This window comes from Tenrec ecaudatus, chromosome 16, assembly GCF_050624435.1.
Source record: "Tenrec ecaudatus isolate mTenEca1 chromosome 16, mTenEca1.hap1, whole genome shotgun sequence".
Taxonomy (NCBI): Eukaryota; Metazoa; Chordata; class Mammalia; order Afrosoricida; family Tenrecidae; genus Tenrec; species Tenrec ecaudatus.
This window is the reverse complement of record NC_134545.1, coordinates 82,722,591-82,746,036: the sequence shown is the minus strand read 5'-3', so window position 1 is coordinate 82,746,036 and position 23,446 is coordinate 82,722,591. Positions and strand designations below refer to the sequence as shown.

At 38.3% G+C, this 23,446-nt stretch overlaps 1 protein-coding gene across 3 annotated transcripts in view; it reads right to left on the bottom strand.

Annotated features, from left to right (window-relative positions):
- The window catches only part of R3HCC1L (R3H domain and coiled-coil containing 1 like), a 93,885-nt gene that overhangs the window by 36,095 nt on the left and 34,344 nt on the right, over positions 1 to 23,446 (bottom strand). For 2 of the 3 annotated variants that reach the window (XM_075534001.1, XM_075534000.1), the window contains exons 3-4: positions 21,701 to 21,822; positions 1,689 to 3,490 (exon numbers count right to left, since the gene is read on the bottom strand). In XM_075534001.1, coding sequence (XP_075390116.1) covers positions 1,689 to 3,476 — 1,788 coding nt within the window. In that variant the 5' untranslated portion in view covers positions 3,477 to 3,490; positions 21,701 to 21,822. Of the gene's footprint in view, positions 1 to 1,688; positions 3,491 to 18,982; positions 19,073 to 21,700; positions 21,823 to 23,446 lie in introns of all 3 variants that reach the window. The other variant, XM_075534002.1, reaches the window with a different exon arrangement.

Genomic DNA, 23,446 nt, shown 5'->3' with positions numbered 1-23,446 from the left:
CTTTTCATTTCGTTTTGCAAAGCCTTTTTGAAGCCCCTTGTAGCGACACACGTGGGTGTTGCATTTTTAGCATTACCAAGTACTGCACAGCCCTGTCTGTGGACCACTTTGGGACTCATTGATTTTTGTTTGGGTCTCAAATCTGATGCAAGCAATAAATTATTCATGTAATTTTAAGGTATCTGTGAATGGCTATTCATAGATATCTTCTAATTTTTCAAATGAATGTTTAAGATATACTGTTTTCCTGACTTGACAGTAGAAAGCGCTCTTGGTGGGACAGGGAAATTCAGTGTGCATAAACCCCCAACAAAAACGAGGTAGGCAATTACTCCTAAAGGATCACATTATAAGGTCCTGGTGAGTAGGAAAAAAATATTAATCAAAACCCCAAATCATAAGAGACCAGCCTTACTAGACCCCCAAGACTATGGTCCTTAATCACCCTTCACGTCTGGAACTGAACTCACCCCTGTGTCAGAAGAATCAACTACTTTAAGTCCAAAGGGCATCACTCACCCGAGAACAAAGTACAGAAGGTTAGGGGAAAAGAAAGAACGAAAACAGGACGCACACTAAGTTAGTGGAATAAGAGATGGTACACTGAACAAACTGTAATGAAACAAAATGCATATGAATTGCTGAACACAAAACCGATTATCTGCTCTGTAAACCTTTATCCAATTCACAGGGTAGAATGGCTTAATACTGGAGATCAGCTCTTGATCAAGTGGCTCTTTTACCGCATGTGATAATTTTCTCTACCTTTGGTTTACTTCTCAGAAGCAAAACACTCATTATTCAGTATTTAAAAGGATCTTTGAAATTGCTCTAACAAAGCCCTTTATTGTATAGATGAAGAAACGGTCAAGCAGAAAGCTGATTAGGACAGAACTAAACTGAAATCCTGATTCTGTCTTTCCAAAAGCTGGGACACCTGAACTACGGTATCTCCATCTATGAAACTATGGATCTTAAAAGAAAATCATTTTTTTCCCATCCAGGCAAGAGATTCAAGGCAACTATAAGAATTGAAAGGGTGTGTTCCTACTATTAAAAACTAATTACCTTTATTTATGGTAAAGAATTTAAATGCTGGATAGAGAATAATTATCTTAAGAAAATGGTAATAAACAATTTTCAAGCCGCTTTGAAAATCCAACATTTTATTTATGAACGTTAACCAGTTTATGTCATTATTAATTTACATATTTTATGAACAATAGTTTATTCTTCAATATAACTCAGGGCTTATACTCCTTACAAAGCATCCTGCCTTTAAATTTGGCTTTATTTTATCCTTTCCATCTCTATATAGTTCCATTGTTCCAACATCTACTGAATAAATAATAATATGCCTTCCCTGATACTTGTGTGGGATATATAAAGAGCCTTTTAAGATGTTTCCCTCTATATCTCAACAGATAGCAGGAATCCAATTAATTCATCTCTACCCTATTCAATAAGGTTTCTCAGGATGTAGCTATTATAGATATAACTCAATTCTGTTATGTTTTAGTTTTTAAAGATCTATCAGATATTCTTTCACTCTACCATCCTTTTATTTTGGTGCAGGCGACTTTGAATTGGGTATATTAAGTGAATGTGCACATAGAATTACCACTGAAACACCAGTTTCCCATATATAGAACTTCCCCTAAGCTTCAAGCAATTTCATCTTGACCTACCTCTTGTAGAAGACGTGGATCCAAGCAGTCACCATCATCATTAAACATGGAGTCCCAACTTGCCTCAGTCTCACTGCTTCCTTCCACATGAGAAGTTTCTGTTGCTTTTTGTTCTAGGGGTGTTTCCATAGATTCTGATTCCGTATCACAAAAAGACACATCAAATATTCTATCATCTGATTCATCTTCCTCTTTCGTTTTAAACGTCTCAGCTCTCAGTTCATTCAATGTTCCTGTGCCATCACCAGCACAATCCACATCACTGCCCAAGGCACTGTCTGAAAGCACTTCTGTCCCATTTAACATACTGAGTTTAGAGTCCAAAAGAGTGTTATAATTACTACCAGCAATCTTCTTTATAGGTAAGGAAGACACACAATCTGACAAGCTCTCTACCAACTTTCCTGTTGACTCTGGGAAACTCAATGAAGTACTCTCAGCAGAAACATCTGAACAAGCAGTCAGGTTGTTGAAATTGTTAGTATCATTTCCACTTCTATCTACATGAAGAGGAACTGTGTCTACATTCATTCCTATATATTTTAAGAATCTTCTGGTGTTGCTACGGGCATCCTCAACTATTTTAACTGCAACTACACAAGGGCAATCCACAGTTACATGCTCAGAGATGACATCTGTCATGTTCATCACACATACCTTATTGGTAATGTCACCTACACTATTAAGTCCATTATCTGTGGATGTTTCATGAGCAAGGACAGTTGTATCAGAAGGTTCATACTTTACACATTGCTCACCAGCAGTGCTGACATTGGCCTCACATTTTCTAATCATTATAGGATCAAACATGCCGTTTGTGTTCTCTAACTTGCTGAGTACAGGCATTTTCTGAGAGATGTGACCTAGAGCCTCAGGAATGGAACCTATACTTTCCTCACTCATGACTATACCCGTATTGTCTCTCTCACCTACAGTCTGAGCTTTAGAGTCTTTACAAGTTTGATCGATGATACTGTCTGAACTTCCAAAAACAGAACTAGCCACGATGCCTTCATTGCTGGGTTTCAACATTCCACCAGATATGTGCATTTCTTGCGGTGCACTTCCAGAATCAGAGTTCAGCTTTAGTGATGCATTTATGTCCCTAGGCTTCGAGGTATAATTGAAGACCCCAGGAAACTGGGATACTATCTCAACAACGTTAGAATCCATTTCAATTCTGCTTTTCAAATCTCTGTCCTCCCATGTTTCCCCATTCAGTTCATGCCTACTAAAATCACAGACTTCCACATTTTGGAATGGTGCAATCAGAGCTTGAGCCTCACCAACTTCTGAACAAGAATGTGACGGAAGTAAATTCTCACACCCTATCAGATTTGTGGTATCAGCTTCCAAACGTTCTACCTTAATTGGCTTAAAAGGCACATTGTATATAATCTCAGGAGTGGGGGCTCTTTGGTAATGTACTGGGGATAATACTTCTTTGGATTCAGTGGTCCCTCTCTTGATGCAAACTCTATCTTTGTTTTTTTCTCGATGGCTTGTGTCTTTTCTTAACTTTGTTGAAGATTTCTTTCCTTCCCTACGATTATGTTCATTTTTGTCAGGATTGAAATCTACTTTTTGAACTCCAGGTTTGTCTTTAGAGAGCTCTTTTTTGGAGAGAAATTGTTCTTTTTGTTCTTTCGCCATGGAGTTAGGGGGACCATGGCTTTTTCCCTCATCCTCTGCCTTGGAGAGTACCACACCCCTTCGAGCTTTGGGTACATAGAGTGGCATGTCAGGCCTTCTGGCTCGAACTCTGCATCTCTCTGTTTCTTGCTGCATGGCACTTCCTTAATCTGCAACAAAGAGAATAATTTAATTACCAGAAACTAATTACAATGTACTGAACCAAGTTATATATTTTTAAAAGATAGGTAAAGGGCCCACTAATCCATCTTAGAGAAATTCTCAAGTTAGAAAAAAAAAATCTGCTACAATATACCTAATTCAATCAGATAAGCAACTGAAGAAAATAGATTCCAAATAACTCATGGACCCATGAATTCTATCAAAATATCCTTTCTTCATATTTTCCCAAACCTTTTACCTCTATTTCCCAAGTCCTCTTCCCTTTTTAATAAGTATTATTGTCTTAAACTGAGTGCAAACAGATCTTACCATAATAGTAATAGCCAGCCATCAAAAACCAAACTCACTGTCATTGAGTCAATGCTGACTCACAGTGACCCCCTATGGATTTCTGAGACTGTAACTGTTTAGGGGAGTAGAAACCCCAGTGTCTTTCTCCCACAGAGCTGCTGGGGGTTTTAAACTACTGACCATGCAGATCACAGCCCAACATGTAACCACTACACCAGGGCTACTTAACCAGCCATCAAGTACTCATAAAATACAACTATATTCCAGAAGCATAGAATTTAGATTAAAGATTATATTCAAGAAGAACTAGATCACACCTGTTCAATGCAAATATATGTAAGTAAATACAATGATTTTAATAGTAACTTGAATGGAAGAAGGTAGTTAAAACTGTATTTGGGGCCTAAAGAATGACAAAAAAGCTAATCAAATAATGCTTTTAAGAAGATTTGTTTTTGAAGTATGATGTCTTAGGAGAGGTTTTGCTTTGTTTTTATAAGTACCAATTGGTCACGACTTATTGTCAACTTTCTTGTTCCCAGTCTCAACACATTAGGTCTGAGTACAGTAAAAGAGGGTAGAGAGCAAGAAAATTCTGATGGAACAACTCAAGCTACTAACTTCCTGACCACAGTTGGCCAAGAAATTTGATAAGGGAAAGAAACTTTTCACAGGTTAAATAAACCTTTACCTACAATTAATTAAGGGCAAGGAAATGTGTTGGACAATTTCATATTGAGTTATTCTTTAATCTTCAAAACACTGTGAAGTATGAGTAAATAATAGTTTGTCCATGACAATGGGAATAAGGATATGGTAAAGGGAGCCATGGTAGGTTCAGTGGTTAAGCACTTGGCTGCTAACCAAAGAACAGGCAGTTTGAATTCTATTGAATACAATAGGCAGTTTCTCCAAGGCAGAAAGATGTGGTGGTATAGTTCTATGAAGACTGTTGTTGGCTGCCACTGTTGGTTCTAATAGTGACCCTATGTACAAAAGAACCAAACAATGCCCAGTCCTAAACCGTCCTCACACTTGTTCTTGTGTTTTGACTTGATTGTTGTAGCCGCTTGTGTCAACCCATCTTGTGGAAAGCCTTCCTCTTTTTCAGCGGCCCCTCTTCTTTACCGAGCATGATGTCCTTCTCCAGGGACTGGTCTCTCCTGACAGGTCCACAGAACATCAGATGATGTCTAGTCATCCTTGTTTCTAAAGAGCATTCTGGCTGTACTTCTTCCAAGGCAGATATCTTTATTCTTTTGGCAATCTATGGCATTTTCAATAAAATTACAAGCATATGGGGTAGTTCCTACTCTACCATATGAGGCTCATTATGAGTCTGACTTAACTCAATGGCAGTTATAGTATTTTGATTTACACATAGTAAGGAGTGACTGGGCATATAAAAAGTTAATGTGTTCAGCTACTGACTAAAATGTTCAAGGTTCAAGATGATGCAGAGGGACCTTTAAGAACTAGAATCTACTTCTGAAAAATCAGTCATTGAAAACTCTATAGAAAAGTTCTAATCTACGACACTTGAGAGTTGCAATGAGTTAGAATCAACTCCAAGGTAACTGGTTATAAATAGTACAAGAGGTCAATAGGAGTGGCAATCGACTCTGACAACTGGCTCACTAGTTTCACAGAGCAAAGAAATACCCATGTCCATTCAGATGCAGTCACTGTTAATATTTCACTACATATATTTCAAAGGAGATAGTAAGATGAGAGAAAAAGTTAACAAGTTTTGTCATTCTCTTCCAGGTTTCTAAATTGTTAGGAGATCTATAATCAATGCTCTCATGATATAGAATCATGCACCAACAGTCTCCAAAATGTTCATGGGAAAATTAAAAGTTGGGGAACTTGTTCACAAATTTCTGAAGTCCCCTCATATATCCCAAGACCCTTTATGAGATAATGAACTCTAAATTTGACTAGAGAAGGAATTTTCATCTGTCAGGGAAGTTGGTCTGATTTCCGAGACGATAAATCTTTATGGGAATAGAAAGCTTCATCTTTTTCTCAGAGTTGACTGATGGTTTCAAACTGCTGACCTTGTGGTTACCATCTCAATGCATAAACCACTATGCCACCATGGCTACAACATATACTAACTAACTCACTGCCATTAAATCCATTCTGATTCATAATGATCCTACAAGACAGAGTAGAGCTGCCACTGAAGGTTTCTGATCAACTGTTAATTCTTTCTGGGAGTAGAAAGCCCCATCGTTCTCCCATTGAGCAGTTGGTGTTTTTGAGCCACCAACCTTGTGGTTGGCAGTCCAATTGATAGCCAGTATACCACCAGGGCTCCTCCCAATATTTTTTTTTAATTTTAACAATTTATTGGGGCTCATACAATTCTTTTCACAGTTCATATATATACATACATCAATTGTATAAAGCACATCTGTACAGTCTTTGCCATAATCATTTTTTTCTCTTTTCTTCTTTTACATTTTATTAGGGACTCATACAACTCTTACCACAATCCATACATATACATACATCAATTGTATAAAGCACATCCATACATTCCCTGCCCCAATCATTCTCAAGGCATTTGCTCTCCACTTAAGCCCCTTGCATCAGGTCCTCTTTTTTTTCCCCTCCTCCCTCCCCATTCCCCCCTCCCTCATATGCCCTTGGTAATTTATACATCGTTGTTTTGTCATATCTTGCCCTATCCGGAGTCTCCCTTCCCCCCTTCTCTGCTGTCCCTCTCCCAGGGAAGATCCTCCCAATATTACAGCAGTACAATAAATGTAAATAATCCAAGAGCACAGGTAATAAAATATAGCAAAATGATTAGCAAGTGATACAGTGTGTTGGTTATCATTGTTTTTAACAGTGAATTTTATAGTAAGTTCACACAACTTAATTTTACTAATGGCAGTACTTAACAATCAGTTCACAAAAACCTTAACTTTTTTTGTTTCATTTTAAGTTAAAAAAATCCTAACATTTTAACAATTAGTTTCAATTCCATAGGATCCTCTCTCTTCTTTCACAATAATTGAAACACAAGAAAGCAGGTGTATCTCCATCTTGTGGACTTTTATAATACTTCCAATATATTTATAATATCTTCAGTTTTATGCTTTTTGTAACTGGTGAACAAAAGGCCTTTGGGGTGCAAAGTTTAAGGGTGCTTGTCCCACACAATCCTTACTAGTAATTGCAGGTATTTAGCAATGTTGTTGTTAGATGCCATAAAGTCTGTTCTGACTCACAGGAAGGAAACACTGCCTGGCCCTCCACTATCCACACAATTGGTGGCATATTTGAGGCTATTCTTGTAGCCACTGTGTTAATCCAGCCTTCCACTTTTATGGTACCCCTCCTCCACTTTACCAAGTATGATTTATCATTCTCCAGGGACTGGTCTCTCCTGAAAACATGCCCAAATAACTTGAGATGAAGTCTTGCCATACTGGCTTCTAAGGAGTATTCTGGCTGTACAGATCTGTTTGTTGTTTTGGCGGTCTATCGTACTTCCAATATTCTTTGAAAGCACAATTTAAATGAAATTATTCTTCTTTGGTATACCTTATTCAATGCCCAACTTTCACAGGCATATGAGGCAAATGAAAATTATCATACTTGGGGCAGGCACACATTAGTCCTCAAGGTGACATCTCTTGACTTTTCAATACTTTAAAGAGATCTTATGCAGATCTACCAAATTCAGTGCATCGTTTGATCTCTTGACTGAAGCTTCTGTGAGCATTGAGTGTGCATTCAAACAATATGAAATCCTTGCTACTTTCGATCTTTTCTCTACTTCTCCTGATGTTATCATTAGGAGCTTTCAATATGGATTTACCAATAGGACTTCATATTTTCTATTTTACTTTCAACCGTTTTAACTTTGTAACAGTATCCTAATTTCTTTTATCAGTAATAATTTGATTCTTAATTTTAAAAAGATTCAATTATTTGGGGGTAATGTTTGCAGTCAATTTATCCTAAAAGAATCATTGCGATGCAATCCTTTTCAAAATTAAATTTCATTCCCAAGGGAATAAAAATTCAGATTCTTTTATGATAGAAGGGAGTCAGCTATTAACACATGCTTCTAATATACTTAGTTCGAATCATGTTTTTCTGTATGATACTTTTTGGAAGCACTGGTATCTCATCTGAACACCTGTCTAATTACTTTTACAGTTTCAAACTCTCCTTCTGAGAAACTATCAGTAACTTCCTTTAAGTACTTCTTAGCACAGCTTCATTGGAAAATGAACCAGCACAAAACAAATCTGGTTTTCACATTTTCCTAACAGAACATTTCAATACTGTTTGCCCTACATTTGGTATCTAAAATATATGGATTCCTCTTCAATCAACAATAGAGAATAGTGGCATTTAAGGTATTCACTGGATAATTAAACCAGTACGTCCCAAAGGGTCACTTGAGACATGTATTAGAGTGAAACTGCTTAATGGGCATGTTAACTCCTCATTCTAATAGAATAGATTGCCTGAGTTCTTAACTTTAATGTTAATTCATCTGAATGTTTTCAATATATCTTTTCTTAACTTTTTGTTTGGAAATAATTTTTCTTTTTTAATCATTTTATTGGGGGCTTTTACAGCTCTTATAACAATCCATACATCCATACTGCCAAGTACATTTGTACATATGTTGCCATCATTCTTTTCAAAACATTTTTTTTCTGACTAAGGCCTTGTTATCAGTTCCTCCTTTTTCCCCCTCCCTCTCCTACCTTCTCACCCTCAGGGACCCTTGATAAATTATGGTTATTTTTATATCTTACACCATTCGCTGTCTCCCTTCATCTATGCTTTTGTTGTTCGTCACCCTGGGTGGGGGGGGGCGGTTATACATCAATCATTACAATCGGTTCCCCCAATAATTTCAAACTTAGGTTGCAAAATAAAAATAGTATAAAGAGCACGTGTATACTCCTTTATCCATACTTACTCACTATTACAATTTAACCCCATTTGAGTTCTCTCTACACACACAGATTTGTTTTTGAACTTTTTGAGAACAAATCGCATATATCATGGCTCCTTACCACCAAATACTTCTGAGTATGATTGCTATAGATATTCTCTTACATAAGTACAAAACAGTAACGTTGTAAAATGTTGTTTCATGTAAGTATTCCAATTTTGTCAGCTGACCTAATAAAGCCCTTCGCGTAGCATATTACCCTCTCTAATAGAGGACACAGTTAGGCATTGCACCGATTCTTTGGTCTGTGACATCCTGAAGGGTTTCCACAGCCTCGTGCTGTTTCCTAGTGTGGTTAAGTGCCTTCAAGTCTGTTCCAACCCAAAAGCAATCTTATGCACAACAGACCAAAACACTGCCCACGTCTGCGCCATCCCAATTGTTACTATGTTTGAGCTCCCTGTTGCAGCCACAGTGCCAACCCGTCTCCTGAGCGCTTTGCTCGCTTCTGCTGCCCCTACATGTTACCAAACACGATATCCTTCACCAGGATTACTATCTCCTGATAACATGTTCAAAGTATGTAATACCAAGGCATGCTATCCTTATCATAAAGAGCGCTCTGGCCCTACTTCTTTCAAGACAGATAGGTTTGTCCTTTCAGAAGTCAATAGTATTTTTAACAGTCTCATTCTTGTCCAGCACCACAATTCATATGCATTAATTCTTCTTGGGTCTTCTTTATTGAGTGTCCAACTTTCACATGCATCACATACAATGGAGACTATACCATGGTGCACCTTAGTCTTGAAAGTAACATCCTTGCTTTTCAAAACTCTAAAGAGGTCTTGTGCAGATTTACCTAGAGCAGCCAATGTTCTGATCTCTTGACTGGGGCTTCAATGAGCATTGATTATAGACCAAGTAAGACAAAATACCTTGACAATTGCAACCTTTTCTCCATTTATCATGATGTTACATATTGGTCTAGTTATGAGGATTTGGGTCTTCTTTACATTGAATTATAAAACACACTGTATAAAACAACCCTTGATCTTCAATGGCACGTGCTTCAATCCCTCCTCACTTTTATTTACTTATTTTTAATCGTTTTATTAGGAGCATACAACTCTTATCAAAATCCACACATATATCAATTGTGTAAAGCACATTTTTATATTCATTGCCCTCATCATTCTCAAAACATTTGCTCTCCACTTAAGCCTCTGGCATCAGATCCTCATTTTTTCCTTCCCTCCTCGCTCCCCCCCTCCCTCATGAACCCTTGATAATTTACAAATTATTATTTTGTCATATCTTACACTGTCCGACATCTCCCTTCACCCACTTTTCTGTTGTCCGTCCCCCAGGCAGGAGGTCTCATGTAACCCTTGTAATCAGTTCCCCTTTTCCAACCCACCCTCCCTCTACACCCCAGTATGACCACTCACACCACTGGTCCTGAGAGGATCATCCACCCTGGATTCCCTGTGTTTCCAGTTTCTATCTGTACCAGTGTATATCCTCTGGTCTAGCCAGACTTGCAAGGGAGAATTCGGATCATGATAGTGATGGGGGGGGTGGGGGTGGAAGCATTTAGGAACTAGAGGAAAATTGCATTTTTCATCTTTGCTATATCACACCCTGTCTGGCTCGTCTCCTCCCAGAGACCCCTCTGCCAGGGAATCTCCAGTGTCCTACAAATGGGCTTTGGGTCTCCTCTCCGCATTTTCCCCCTCATTCACTATGGTAAAATTGTTTGTTCTGATGATGCCTGATTCCTTCGACACCTCGTGATCGCACAGGCTGGTGTGCTTCTTCCATGTGGGTTTTATTGCTTCTGAGTTAGATGGCAACTTATTTACCTTCAAGCCTTTAAGACCCCAGACACTGTATCTTTTGATAGCCAGGCACCATCCTCTTTCTTCGCCACATTTGCTTATGCACCCATTTGTCTTCAGTGATCGTACCAAGGAAGTGAGCACACAATATGATTTTTCTTTCTTTGATGCCTGATAACTGATCCCTTCGGCACCCCGTGATCACACAGGCTGGTGTGCTTCTTCCATGTGGACTTTGTTGCTTCTGAGCTACATGGCCGCTTGTTTATGTTCAAGCTTTTAAGACTCCAGATGCTATATCTTTTGATAACCAGGCACCATCAACTTTCTTCATCACATTTGCTTATTCACCCACTTTATCTTCAGCAGATGTGTCAGGAAGGTGAGCATCACAGAATGCCAATTTAATAGGAGAAAGTATTCTTGCATTGAGGGAGTACTTGAATGGAGGCCCAATGTCCTTCTGCTACCTTAATACTAAATCTATAAATATATACACACAGATTTCTCCATCCTCATATATTTTCATAAGTACATGCCTTTGTCTAGACCTCTATAAATGCCCTTTGCCTCCCAGCTCTTTCCTCTATTTCATTTGACTTTCCTCCCGTCCCACTATCATGCTCAGTACCCACCTGGGTTTCAGCAATTCCTCTTGGTTACATTACCCTTGACCAGGCCTTCCACACCCTCCTCACCATCAATCTGGATCACTTGTTCTCTTGTCCCTGGGTTTGTTAACACCATTTCCTCCCCCCCCCCCTTCCTCACTTTTAGCAAGGTTGTGTCACCTGCATACTACATGCTGTTAATAAGCCTTCTTCCAATCTTGATGCCACACTCTTCTTTATATCAGCCAGCTTCTCTGATAATTTACTCAGCATACAGACTGAACAAGTATAGCGAGAGGATGCAAGCCTGACACACATCTTTCCTGATTTTAAACCATGCAGGATTCCCTTGTTCTGTTCACTGTCTCTGGATCCATGCACAAGTTTAGCATGAGCACAATGAAATGTCCTGGAATTTTCATTCTTCTCGAGATTATCCAGGGTTTGTTACTATCCACACAGTCTATTAAACACAAGTAAACATCTTCTGGGTTCAGCCAAGATCCATCTGACCTCAGCAATGATATCCCTTGTTCAAGGTCCTCTTCTGAATCAGACCTGAACTTCTGGGAGTTTTCTGCTAATGTACTGCTGCAACAATGTTGTTGGATAATCTTTAGCAAAATTTTGCTTGTGTGATATTGTTCTATAGTTTAAATATCTTCCAGACAATTGGCTAAGGAGCTGTCTTCCTAATTTCCAGGCTTAGACAAGTGAATGCTTCCAGTACTTCCTCAGCTTGATAAAACATTTCAATGGGTATCCCATCAATTCCTGGAGCCTTGTTTTGGGCTAATGTAATTGGTGCAGTTTGAATTTCTTCCTTCAGCACCACTAGTTCTTGTTCATATGCTACCTCCAAAAATGGTGAAATGTGGCAATGACTTTTGGTAATGACTTCATATTCTTTCCATATTCTCTTGATGCTTCCAGCTTCATTCAATATTGTGACATTCAATAGTCATTCAATAGTCAATACAGAATCTTACAAAATTGCAACTTGAGGCTTGAATTTTTTTCTTGAGTTCTGTCAGTTTCAGATATGCTAGTGTTTTCTTCCCTTTTAGTTTTTTCCTGATTCTAGGCCCTTGCACATTTCATTATAAAATTTGGCTTTCTCTTCTTGAGCTGCCCTTTGAAACTTTCTATTTCAGCTCCTTGACTTCTTTCTTTCTCTCATTTGCTTTCGTTGCTCTACAAGTTTCAGAGTCTCTTCTGACATCCACTTTGATCTTTCCTTTCTTTTCTGGTTTTTAATGACTTTTTGAGTCTTGAGTCTGTCCCACCTGAATTTTGAGAACATCTCAAGAACAGATGTGATGCACTGAACACTAATGACAGAAGACCTGATGGTGGGAGGATATCACGACTATCATTTATGAAGAAAGCAAAAGGTCATTAAAGACCGGGAGGGGGGGGAGGGACAAAGTACTTATGTCTTATTAAGCAGGAAATGAGACTAATTAGACAAGATTCCATTTGCTGTAATTTATCTTCAACAAATTGCAATTTGACTTTTTCTTTTTGAAAGAGAGGGCTTTTTATATGGTTAAAAAATAGGTGGCTCTAGATTTCAAATTACTTCTTTGAATATTAAGAAATTATCTTCTTTTGTTTAACTATATTATCAAAATGTTCCTTTTTCTAATTGGCCTACTTCTTAGAAACTGATAAATATGAGAAATATCAAAACCGATCCAGTTTAGCAGTATATACATCCATTAATAAAAGAACAAAAATAAGATATATTTAGTATATTTATAATGAAAAGTAATATGCTTAACACAGTAACACAAGTAATCCAAACAATTTCTGGACAAAATATTACACTGCTTCATATTCTAGTCATCTGCTTAGATTCTTTATTCTGTACTCATCAATTTTAGAGTTTGGGGTCTGGTAATACCGTCAACACAGGCCTTCAAATCAGAAACCTGTGAGTTATTATATCTGATGTGTCTATCAATTGCCAACTTGGGCACATTGTGGTTATACAATGCTTCAAGTGATTTTCTCTAATGAAAATTAGATTTGGTCAGTTCCCTGTTCAAAATTCTTCAGCGACTCTTTACCATGTACTATTTTTAAGGTATCTCCATTAGCTTCACCATGAATCTGCCTGGTGTCATGTTCAATCACTCTGAGCTCGTACTAGCATCATGTGCAGCTTCTTTCTCACATCTCTGTAACTTACGCCACAGGAGCCCATCAGCCTGGATGCCTGGTAGCCTCCTACTCAGCCTTCAAGTCTCAGCTTAAAGGCTATCTCCTCCTCCGTAACACTGCATTGAATCTTGCTTATATATTACGAACCTTTCTTAGTTCGTTATATACTTTTATATATAGTTTCATTGAAGAATTAATAACAGTGCCAAAGCACTGTCCCAAACCCACTGCCATCAAGTCAATTCCAATTCATAATAGCTTATATAAAGTTTCCAAGACTGAAAATCTCTATGGGAACAGATAGTCTCATATTTCTTCCATGGAACAGCCAGAGTTCAACACCCCACCCACAGCACCACCAAGGCTAAATAAGAACCATATTCACCTATTTTGACTTACCTACACTGTCATCTCAAAGCACATTTAGGAATGGATCTTGTTCATAATTTGGGGATTGCCTGCATTAAAGTCTTAAGCTCAGAAAAGGTGTCTTCAAAAAGTTCAGGGAAAAATGGAATGAAAACATAATACCAAATTTTTAAGCCCCCCCATATAAGAATTGAAAATAAAAACTTGGGAAGTTGTCACCATCAAGACTCCAGACAAAGCAAAGGATTAGACCATCTAATGAGTGACAGAAATAAAAACTCAAGAGAAGGGAATCTAGGATAGATGAATCCCTCAAGACCAATGGTGAGAGTGGTGATACCTGGAGGGAATGGGGTATTACAAAGGGGGACCCGATCTTGGGGAGCTACATATAACCTCCTCTCTGGGGGATGGGCAACAGGAAAGTGGGTGAAGGAAGACACCAGTCAGTGTAAGATAAGATAGATAAAATAGTAATTTATAAATTATTAAGGATTCATGAGGGAGGGGATACGGGGAGGGAAAAAAGGAAAATGAGCTGATTCCAGGAACCCAAGTGGAAGACGAATTTTGAGAGTGATAGGGGCAACGAATGTATAAGGGTGCTTTACTCAATTGATGTATGTATGGATTGTGATAAGAGTTGCATGAGCCCCAATAAAATGATTTATTTTAAAAAAGCTAAAGAGAATAGAACCATAGAAAAAATATGACATTTGTTGTTATTGTTGCTAGATGTCATCAGTTCCAACTTACACTGAGCCTACGTACAACAGAACGAAACAGTACTGGTCCGGCGTCATCCTCACAACCACTATGTCTGAGCCCACGGTTGTAGCCACTGTTGTCAATCCAGCTCATTGACAGTCTACCTCTTTTTCAGGGACCTTCTATTTTATCAAGAATGATGTCCTTTGTGAACTGGTCCCTCCTGAAAGTATGTCCAAAGTATATGAGATGAGGCCTCACCATGGTCATTTCCAAGACACATTCCAGTTGTACTTTGTTCAAGACAAGACTGTCCATTCCCCTTAGCAGTCCACCATAAACTCAATATTCTTTGCCCACATTATCTTTCAACTGCACCAATCCTTTGGTCTTTTGTATTCACTGTCAGCTTTCAAACACATGAAACAATAGCTTGGGTCAGGCATACCTTATATTTCAAAGTGACATCTTTGCTTTTAACATTTCAAATAGGCCTCTTTTAGCAGATTTAACCAATGCAATCAAGAATATAGAGTTTGATTTTGACTGTTGTTTTCATGAGCACTGATTGTGGATACAAGCAAAGTAAAATCTTTAACAACTTCAATTGTTTCACCATGTATCATGATGTTGTGCTTTTTGGTCCATTTTTGTTTGTTTGTTTGTTTTTGAAGAACTTTTATCGTAGGTAACAGAAATAAGAATATATACTTAATTTCTAGGCGAACTAGAAACCACGATTTTAGTATGCCTGTGGCATGCTGGGTGGGAGGCACAGAGTAATTAATCTGTAAAGATTTTGAATCCACCTGATCTGTTGTTTGTGGGTTTTGTATTTTTTTTAACATTTTATTGCAAACTTACAGATATTATAGCAATCCATAGTTCAATGAAAGCAAGCATAATTGAACAACTGTGGGGATTTTTATTTAATGTTGAGATGTAATCCATCCTAAAGGTTGTAGTCCTTGATCTTCATCAGTAAGTGCTTCGGGTCATTTGCATGTGACAGGCTGTTAAATGAGTCTTGCTCCAATCCTGAAGCTGCATTCTTCCTCATACTATTCAACTTCTTGGCAAACCAGCATATAAACTGAGTAAGCATGGTCAAAGGACAACTGGTGACACACCCCTTTCCTGAGTGTAACCATTTAGTATGCCCCATTCTGTTTTAGTGACTGCTTCTTGGTTTTTCTACTCTTGTAGAGTTAGTCTTGGAAAAGGGTCATTCTGAATCTACTTAATGGCAGTGAATTTGGTTTTGATTCCTTGGTTTAGATACAGGTACTGCATAAGCAAAATTTTAAATGTTCTGAAATTCTGTTTCTTCACAATGTTATCCATAAATCACTATTATCCACAAAATAGAACGCCTTTGCAAATCCAATAAAACAAAGTAAACATTTTTCAGGTATTCTCTGCTTTCTAAGCTATCAGCGTCTCCTCACCTCAATCCGGCTTGAATTTTCGTACTAATGCTGTACTGCTGCAACCATTTGTGAGTTATCTTCAACTATGTTTACTTCTGAATGGTATTGATATTGTTCAATAATTTCTACATGCTGTTGTATCACTTCAAGAGTGAAAGAAACCAGGAGGAACTGAACCCTGGGAGAGTCCCAGTATTCAGAGAGCAGGATGAAGAGTTACTACCAGCAAACTGAGTAAGGATGGCGCCTACAGTCATCCAGAAACCAAATGAAACATATTGCAAAAAAGGTAAGAGTAGTCCAAGTGCAAGTAGGAAGAACTGTGAATTTCCTACTGAATTTGGCAAGACAGAAGTTGTTGGTGACATTGGAATGGTTTCAATGGAGTTATGGAGAAAAATGTCTCACTCAAATGGGTTAGAAATGTCTCACCCAAATGTAGCAACTTTAAGATTAGAAAGTCTAATAATACTGCTTTGCTATATCTTTATTAGAAACACAAGAGGAATATAAGTAGAATATGATGTTCCAAATGGCTGAATTATTCATCTCAGGACATTCACGGTACCTTGAGCCTCAGTAGCTAAACATAAACCAAATTCATATAGACAATGTCTTTCTTAAAAGTTATTCTTATTCCAACAAAGTTCAGGATCAAAGCCTGTGCAAAATCACATCTTCAATTAACTATATTTGGTTGGTTTTCGGAATACAATGTTAACTAAACTCAACCTCTTTAGCAATGTCCAGTATAGAGGGCAGTTATCTTTGGAGTGCCAAGCAATCTTGTAATCATAGCAATTAATATTCATTGATAAACTTTATACACTGATAAACTTTATGCAGTGCTAATGTTGTGAGGACAAAACCAGATTACTTATTTCCCTTTCTTGGCAATTACAGAATGAGGTCTCCCAGGACAGAAATTGGGGCTTAACGGACTGAAAGAAGAGGGGAAATCTAGTAATTTTGATTGGGGGGGAGGGAAGGATAAAGCATAAAACTAAATAAGGTATATTTCCCCCACCTTTATATAAAAGCATTATAAAATAAACCCTTTTTTAAAAAAAAATTCTCATACACACATAGCTGCTATTAGTATTTTGCTATACAAGGGACTACAAAACATTCACAGAAAAATGGAACTAAAAGATAATGGAATTTTTCCATAAACTTTTTGCAGCCCTTTTATATAGATCTTTACTTACCCAAGGCAATTAAAAAAAAAACTTTGTTAATAACAAAGTTCCTTGCCCTAAGTACCAACTCTTTGTAGAAAAACTTTCTAAGCCAGTTTTCCAAAAACATTTCATTAATCCATGGCAAGAAAAATTTATCAGGATATGTACACACACACACACACACACACACACACACACACACACACACACACACACACACCCCTGAAGAAAAAAAAGTTTAATAAAATACCCTTACTACATGTGATGTAGTACTAATTTTTCATTTATTCTATTTGCTTTTTAAACTTAAAAATTCTTATAATTTAACATTTATTTATCGCTACATTGATTTCACTTTACTGGCTGTTTGGAAAGCACTGTTCTAAACAGTATATTCAGGACTGGACAAACACTATACTGTTCAACTACTAATAGAAAGGCCGGTGATTCAAACATACCCAGAAGTACTCCTCCCCCACCCCCCAAAAAAGAAGGCCTGGCAATCAGCTTCCCAAAGACTGGAGCCATAAAATCACTTGGAACACAGTTCTATTGTGTAACACACATTGGCTTCCATGAATCAGAACTGACTAGATAGCAACTCTGGTTTTTAAACTGAATATTCGTTATCAGAAATTTACAAAGGAGAGACAGAAAACATTCTCTACTTCAATTTTTTTCAAAATTTGGTAGTACAGGAATAGAAAAGTAAAAGTAAAACAAGTGAAAATTCAGATTGTTAAATAACTTGGCCAGGTGTCTTTAGCAGAATAACAAAATTAGGAATATATCCATTTTTTCCATACTTTCAGGGTCCTATACTACCAGTGGGACACCCAAGCAAACCCACGGCTATCAAGTCAATTCCAATTCATAGAAATCCTATGTAGAGTTTCCAGGGCTATAAATCTAGTCTAAGTTTTAAATCTATTCAGGAGCAGACAGCCTCATCTTTCTCCCACAAAGCAGATGGTGGCTTTGATCTGCCAACCTTGTGAATAGCAGCCTAACCCAGCAGCTAACCCAGCAGTTTTTCCAGGGCTGTCAGGTCAAACAGTATCTGGAGAACAACAACAACGCGTCTTTCCTTTGGAGAAGAGCTTCACAGAATATGAGTATATTCTACCCAAACATAATATAAATGCCCTAATGTATAATATAATAACATGAATAATTATACGTGAACAGCAAAGAAATGGTTTAATATTTTAAAAACTATAAAATCTGCTCATGAAACCCAACTGATACTGCTGTAGTTTTCTTAATGCACCCTTCCACAAATGCACTTACACTAGCTAATAAGATGATACATTTCACACTGGAAAACACAAAATAATTCCTGTAACTGATTGGAGGTTCATTCATATATTCTATTGAATCCAAGCTGTACAAAACATATACTTTAGATCAGTGTTTCCCAAAGTGAGCAATACCACCCCATGGGGTGGGGGACACTGAAATGATCTAGGGGTAGCAGCAAAAGCAGATGCCTACACTTATCCTGGATTATGGGCTACAATAGAAATATTTTGAATTACCAGGGAGTGCTGAGGAGATTTTCTTCCCCCCTGAAAAGGGGTGGTAAGCCAAGAATATTCAGGAACCTGTCCTTTAGATTAACAAAATAAAGACAATAAACTTCAACTTTAATTTTACAGTAGAAGAGACTACTTTGGGCTTGCTCTTGGATATAACTAGACTGAAAATAAATAAACTTGTAAACTAGGTAGATATTCCTTTAGCAAACCTACAAAGACATTATTCAAAGATGTGTAGGAAAGACTTATTAATGGGGAGCAGAATGAGGAGTTACATAGTATATGCATGCAGCTCCACTGGGCCATGTATAAAATGACACCTCAGACCTTATTCAATGTAAAAAGCTACCCTACGTAAGACACAACACAGCTCTATTAAGACTTCCACATTACGCCTTTTCAGAAGAGTACCTGATCTGTAGTCTCCTTCTTCATCACCTGAAACTTTATGCCACTCTAACCATTTTCTTCAATATATTGGATAATCAAGGTGTTCAAATTCTATCCAAAATAAGAATAAATGACTTCTAGTAAGGATCTGAGTTGTTTCTCATTTAAGCAAAGCGTATGAAGTTTCATGGTATCAAATTTATGACAATTTGGGCCACTTAACAGATCTTTACTTGCTCTCTTGACTTTGGTTGTATTCAAAATAGTAACATTCTCATTTAATTCTTCCAACAATCCTAAAGTGATATCATTATATTATGACAATTCTCTGGGAAGAGAAACATAGAAATAGCTGCATCAATTATTTGATGTTTTGGAGATGAGAAGCCCTAATTGCTTTCCTTCATCTCTCCAAAAGTTGTCCCAAATGACGTAACTGAACCATGGAATTGAGAAGCCAGGAATGTCAGATGGTCAATAAATCTGATGGCTTCCAGGAGTTTAGTCCTACGTAGGATTACACCAATTCCTCACTTAGGACTATCTCATTACTTCACACTTATGTCGATAGTAAACTATCTACTGTTCCCAATATAGGCAATCCTCTGGTTACAGATCTGTATTTTTAAATCCAATTTTAAGAAAATCTGAGCAGGTGCTAACAGATCTTATTTAGCCTTACTTTATTTAGTGTATGAAGCCTTTTCAATGATTTAAAAGTTACATGTATAGTAAGTGAAAGTAATTGGAAACAACTAGTTGCAAGAAGGGGTAGGGGGTTCCATCATTTCAAAGTTAGGGCAAATTTACATAATATCAAAGGACAAATACGAAGTTTGTAACCTGAAATTCACTGTATTTTATAAATTAATGATATTTGTCTGGTAATAACACCCAGGTGGGAGGCCAGAGAGTAACACTGATGGGTCAACCTGGTTGGTGGCCCATAATTCTCAGTGATTTTATGATGTAATTGGCTGTAGTGATGTAAGTTGGCAACTAGGTAGTTATGTACTCCTCCTCCATTTTAGCATAAAGCTGATTTTTCACACTGCAACCTGGTCTTAGGAATGTAACCATATCAATGAGTGAGCAGTGTGTGTCTTGTCTTACAATGAATCCAAATCCAAGGCCTGCCATGATCGTTTGAAACCTACTTTACAATAACTTGGGATTGGTACTTTTAAGATGCAGCCTTTGAATGCCTATCAGAAAACATGCAAGTTGTAGATTCAAATATATATTAATATTCCTTGTCTAAATGTATAGCGTATTTTCTCTTCTATGCTAAGTTGTCTGCCTATACCAATTTTACCTTGAGTTCCTTAAAAGCAAGAAGTACCTTATCATCCTTATATTCTCAGTGACCACCACCTTTATTCCTAGCACACAGATGGCATGCAAAAAAATCTTTGGAAAATAAAACTGTACAAAAAATATCAATTCAGATGTTTTTCCTTAAGCTAAGAATTTTTACTATGATTTGTTTGACTCAATTGATTAGCTATTTCTCACAAAAGATAAACTTGTATATAGGACAAAAACTCATAGCTATTTTTAATAAAGAAGACTACTACACAATCTCATGGTGAGAGCAGAATTAAACTACAGTCAGACTAACTCTCCCTGCTCATATCTGGTTCATTCTTAAAACCCACAAATTCCATGTGCAGACATATTATAATCATGAGATGATGAAAAATATGAATGTTTGAGATTATAAAAACCTTACACATCCACTCCTTTCTTAAAGGCATGCCTAGGTTCCTAAGACCAGGTCATTATACAAAATTAAGAGTATACAATAATTGGGAGACATGACTGTCTACAGACCAGTGTCCCCCGACCATCGCTGACCGCCTGCCAGGCATCCACAGCACATCTAGGAATGCATGTAGCATTGGATGACCCCTTTCCTCACCACTGAAGAGTCCAGAGGTTGTAATAGTGATGGTGACTCTCACTACGACCTGCCCTGGGCAAAGCCTCCACTTGTTCTCCACCTGTCACCTTCTGCCATCTGTTTGGGTGGAGATGCTGCTCATCTGAGATGTCTGGGGCCCACAGACCTGTGCTGATTATTTCCTTCTATCCCCTTCCTGCCTCCACCCAACAACCTCACCACCTCTGGCCCACGGGGCCTTTGCCCAGTCTCCCCCGTCTGCCAATGACCTAGAATCATCTGAAGTGGCCTTGCACCCACCACAGATGACTGAGGCAGGTGCATATTATTGGGGTGACCCACTGAGTAATCAGGACCTTATCTAGTCTATCATTTCAGGTGGCCTGAAGAAGAGGCAGTATAATTTCAATTTGTACTGTACCAAAGAAGTCAATGAATAAAGTATTGTGCTAAGGGCTCACAAACTTTATCTTATTTAAACTTCTAATGACTCCTTGGGTATGAATAATTATGCCCATTGTATACGTGAGGTGATTAAGACTCAAGGTCACCCATCTAACTAGTTCTGTGTAGTAGCTATAACTCAAACCCATGACTGACCGACATAAGCTCTTAACTGCTCACAACTCTGCATCCCATAGTATATTCTCAACAAATTTTAATTTTGTGAATCATGGAAATAACAAACCATGATTGCTTTTTAACTCCACCAATTTGAGGAAAAAAAGGAAAACTGGTTTCCTTAAAGCGCATTACAAATTTCCTATCATCATCCCCCACCACCACCACCATCAAAACATTATAGGCCCCACCACCGTGTTCCATATAACACTTACCACAGCTATTAGAAGTTTGTTCACCACCTTCTGTGACTCTGTGTCAGAAGACTTAATCTCTCTCATGCAAGATCCAAAGGTTTATGTAATAAACCACCACACCAAATGTTGAGTAAAAATATCTGGGGGAAACAAGAAAATTATGTGATTAAATATAGCAAGCTTCTCTCTGCATGACATAGCTATTTTAAAAGCTATATTAGCTTTATACTCATTATTTGTTCCCTAAAGGCAAGAAATCCAGTTTGCCAACTTTGTTTACATTCCAACATGCCAAAATTCAAAATTGAGAGAACAAAGTTATCTTGTTTTACTCAATACTCAAGAATATTTAGGCAAGAGAACTCTATTCACCATAGCTTACAGGGGGCTTAAAAAATTCTTAAGAGGACTTCCGGGAAGATGGTGACTGGGTAACATACACCAGAGGGAATGCAGAGATCAGCACAGGAGAGTTACTAAAAGGGAAATTTCACAGACAGTTCGCAGGAGTAATATCATAAAGCTAACTAGGCACAGATCCACTAGGTTCTGAGGAGTTGGGGTTTTTTGGCTTACCACAGTGGAGGCTGGTTAGGGTTTGACCTTAGGCCCACCACCGTCTCAGTCAGATCTGGGATCATTTGGAGTCTGCCCAGGGGCTTGTCTCGGGGAATGGTTTAAACCCCTTCAGCCCCACACTCAGGGCTTAGGGCTCAGTTATATTATTACTTTTGTTTCCCTCTCTTCTCTGTCCCACCCCTCCCCCACCCCCCCAGTCTCAGCTGTCTGTGGTTTTTTTTCTTTTACTCTTCCCATTTCTCTTACACACTACTGCTGACCTCCAGACCACTCCCCTTAGCCAAGGGTATTTATGCCTGCCCTCCACCCAGCTGGGAGAGCTCCACCCTCTACAGCATAACCCTAGACTGGGGAAAGCCTGCCCACCCTCCACTAGGGGATATGCTGCCCAACTTCTTCTGGGGGAAATCCTGCCCACTTTCTTCTTCCAGGGGAAATCCTGCCTGCATGGCTGGGGGAGATCCTACCCATCCTCAGTGGTCCCACACGACTAAAGGAACTTCCTCCTGCCTGCCGGAGTGCCTCACGTGGCCTAAGACAGCTCTGCCAACACTTGCCAACAGTCCAAACTGCTGTGGGAGCAGCTTCTGCTCAACCTCCGCAGCAATCTACCTGACCAAGGAAATTCTGGAAAACGGCACCTGGATCCTCTAAAACAACGCAACGCAAAAAGGAATCAGCCCCAACTAACTCAGCGAAGAAAAAACAAAAAACAGGAGAAACAAAAGGCAATGGCAGAAAATGTTCTGTACCTAACAATGTGCACAGAAGTAGACATTGATGTGCCACTGAAAGAAATTTTCAGCATGCTGCTTGGAGTCATACAAGATATGAGGGAAACAATACAAAAAAGGATGAAATGAGAGAGGAGATACAAACCATACACCAAAGGGAAATACAAGAGTGTAGGGACGAGATAACAAAAACCAGTAGCAGATTCACAGACATCGCCAATTGACTGGAGAAGGCAGAGAACCACACCAGTGACCTAGAGGACAGCCAAGCATACTTGAACAAACATGAACAAAAATCTACTGAGATCATCAAAACCTACGAGCTATGTCTGTTGCTATGAAGAGGAACATCAGATTAACTGGATTACTGGAGGAAGATACAACAAAGACGTCATCTGCAACGACAGGGAGAGATTTCTTGAGAGGAAAACTTCCCCAGTTTAATGAATGA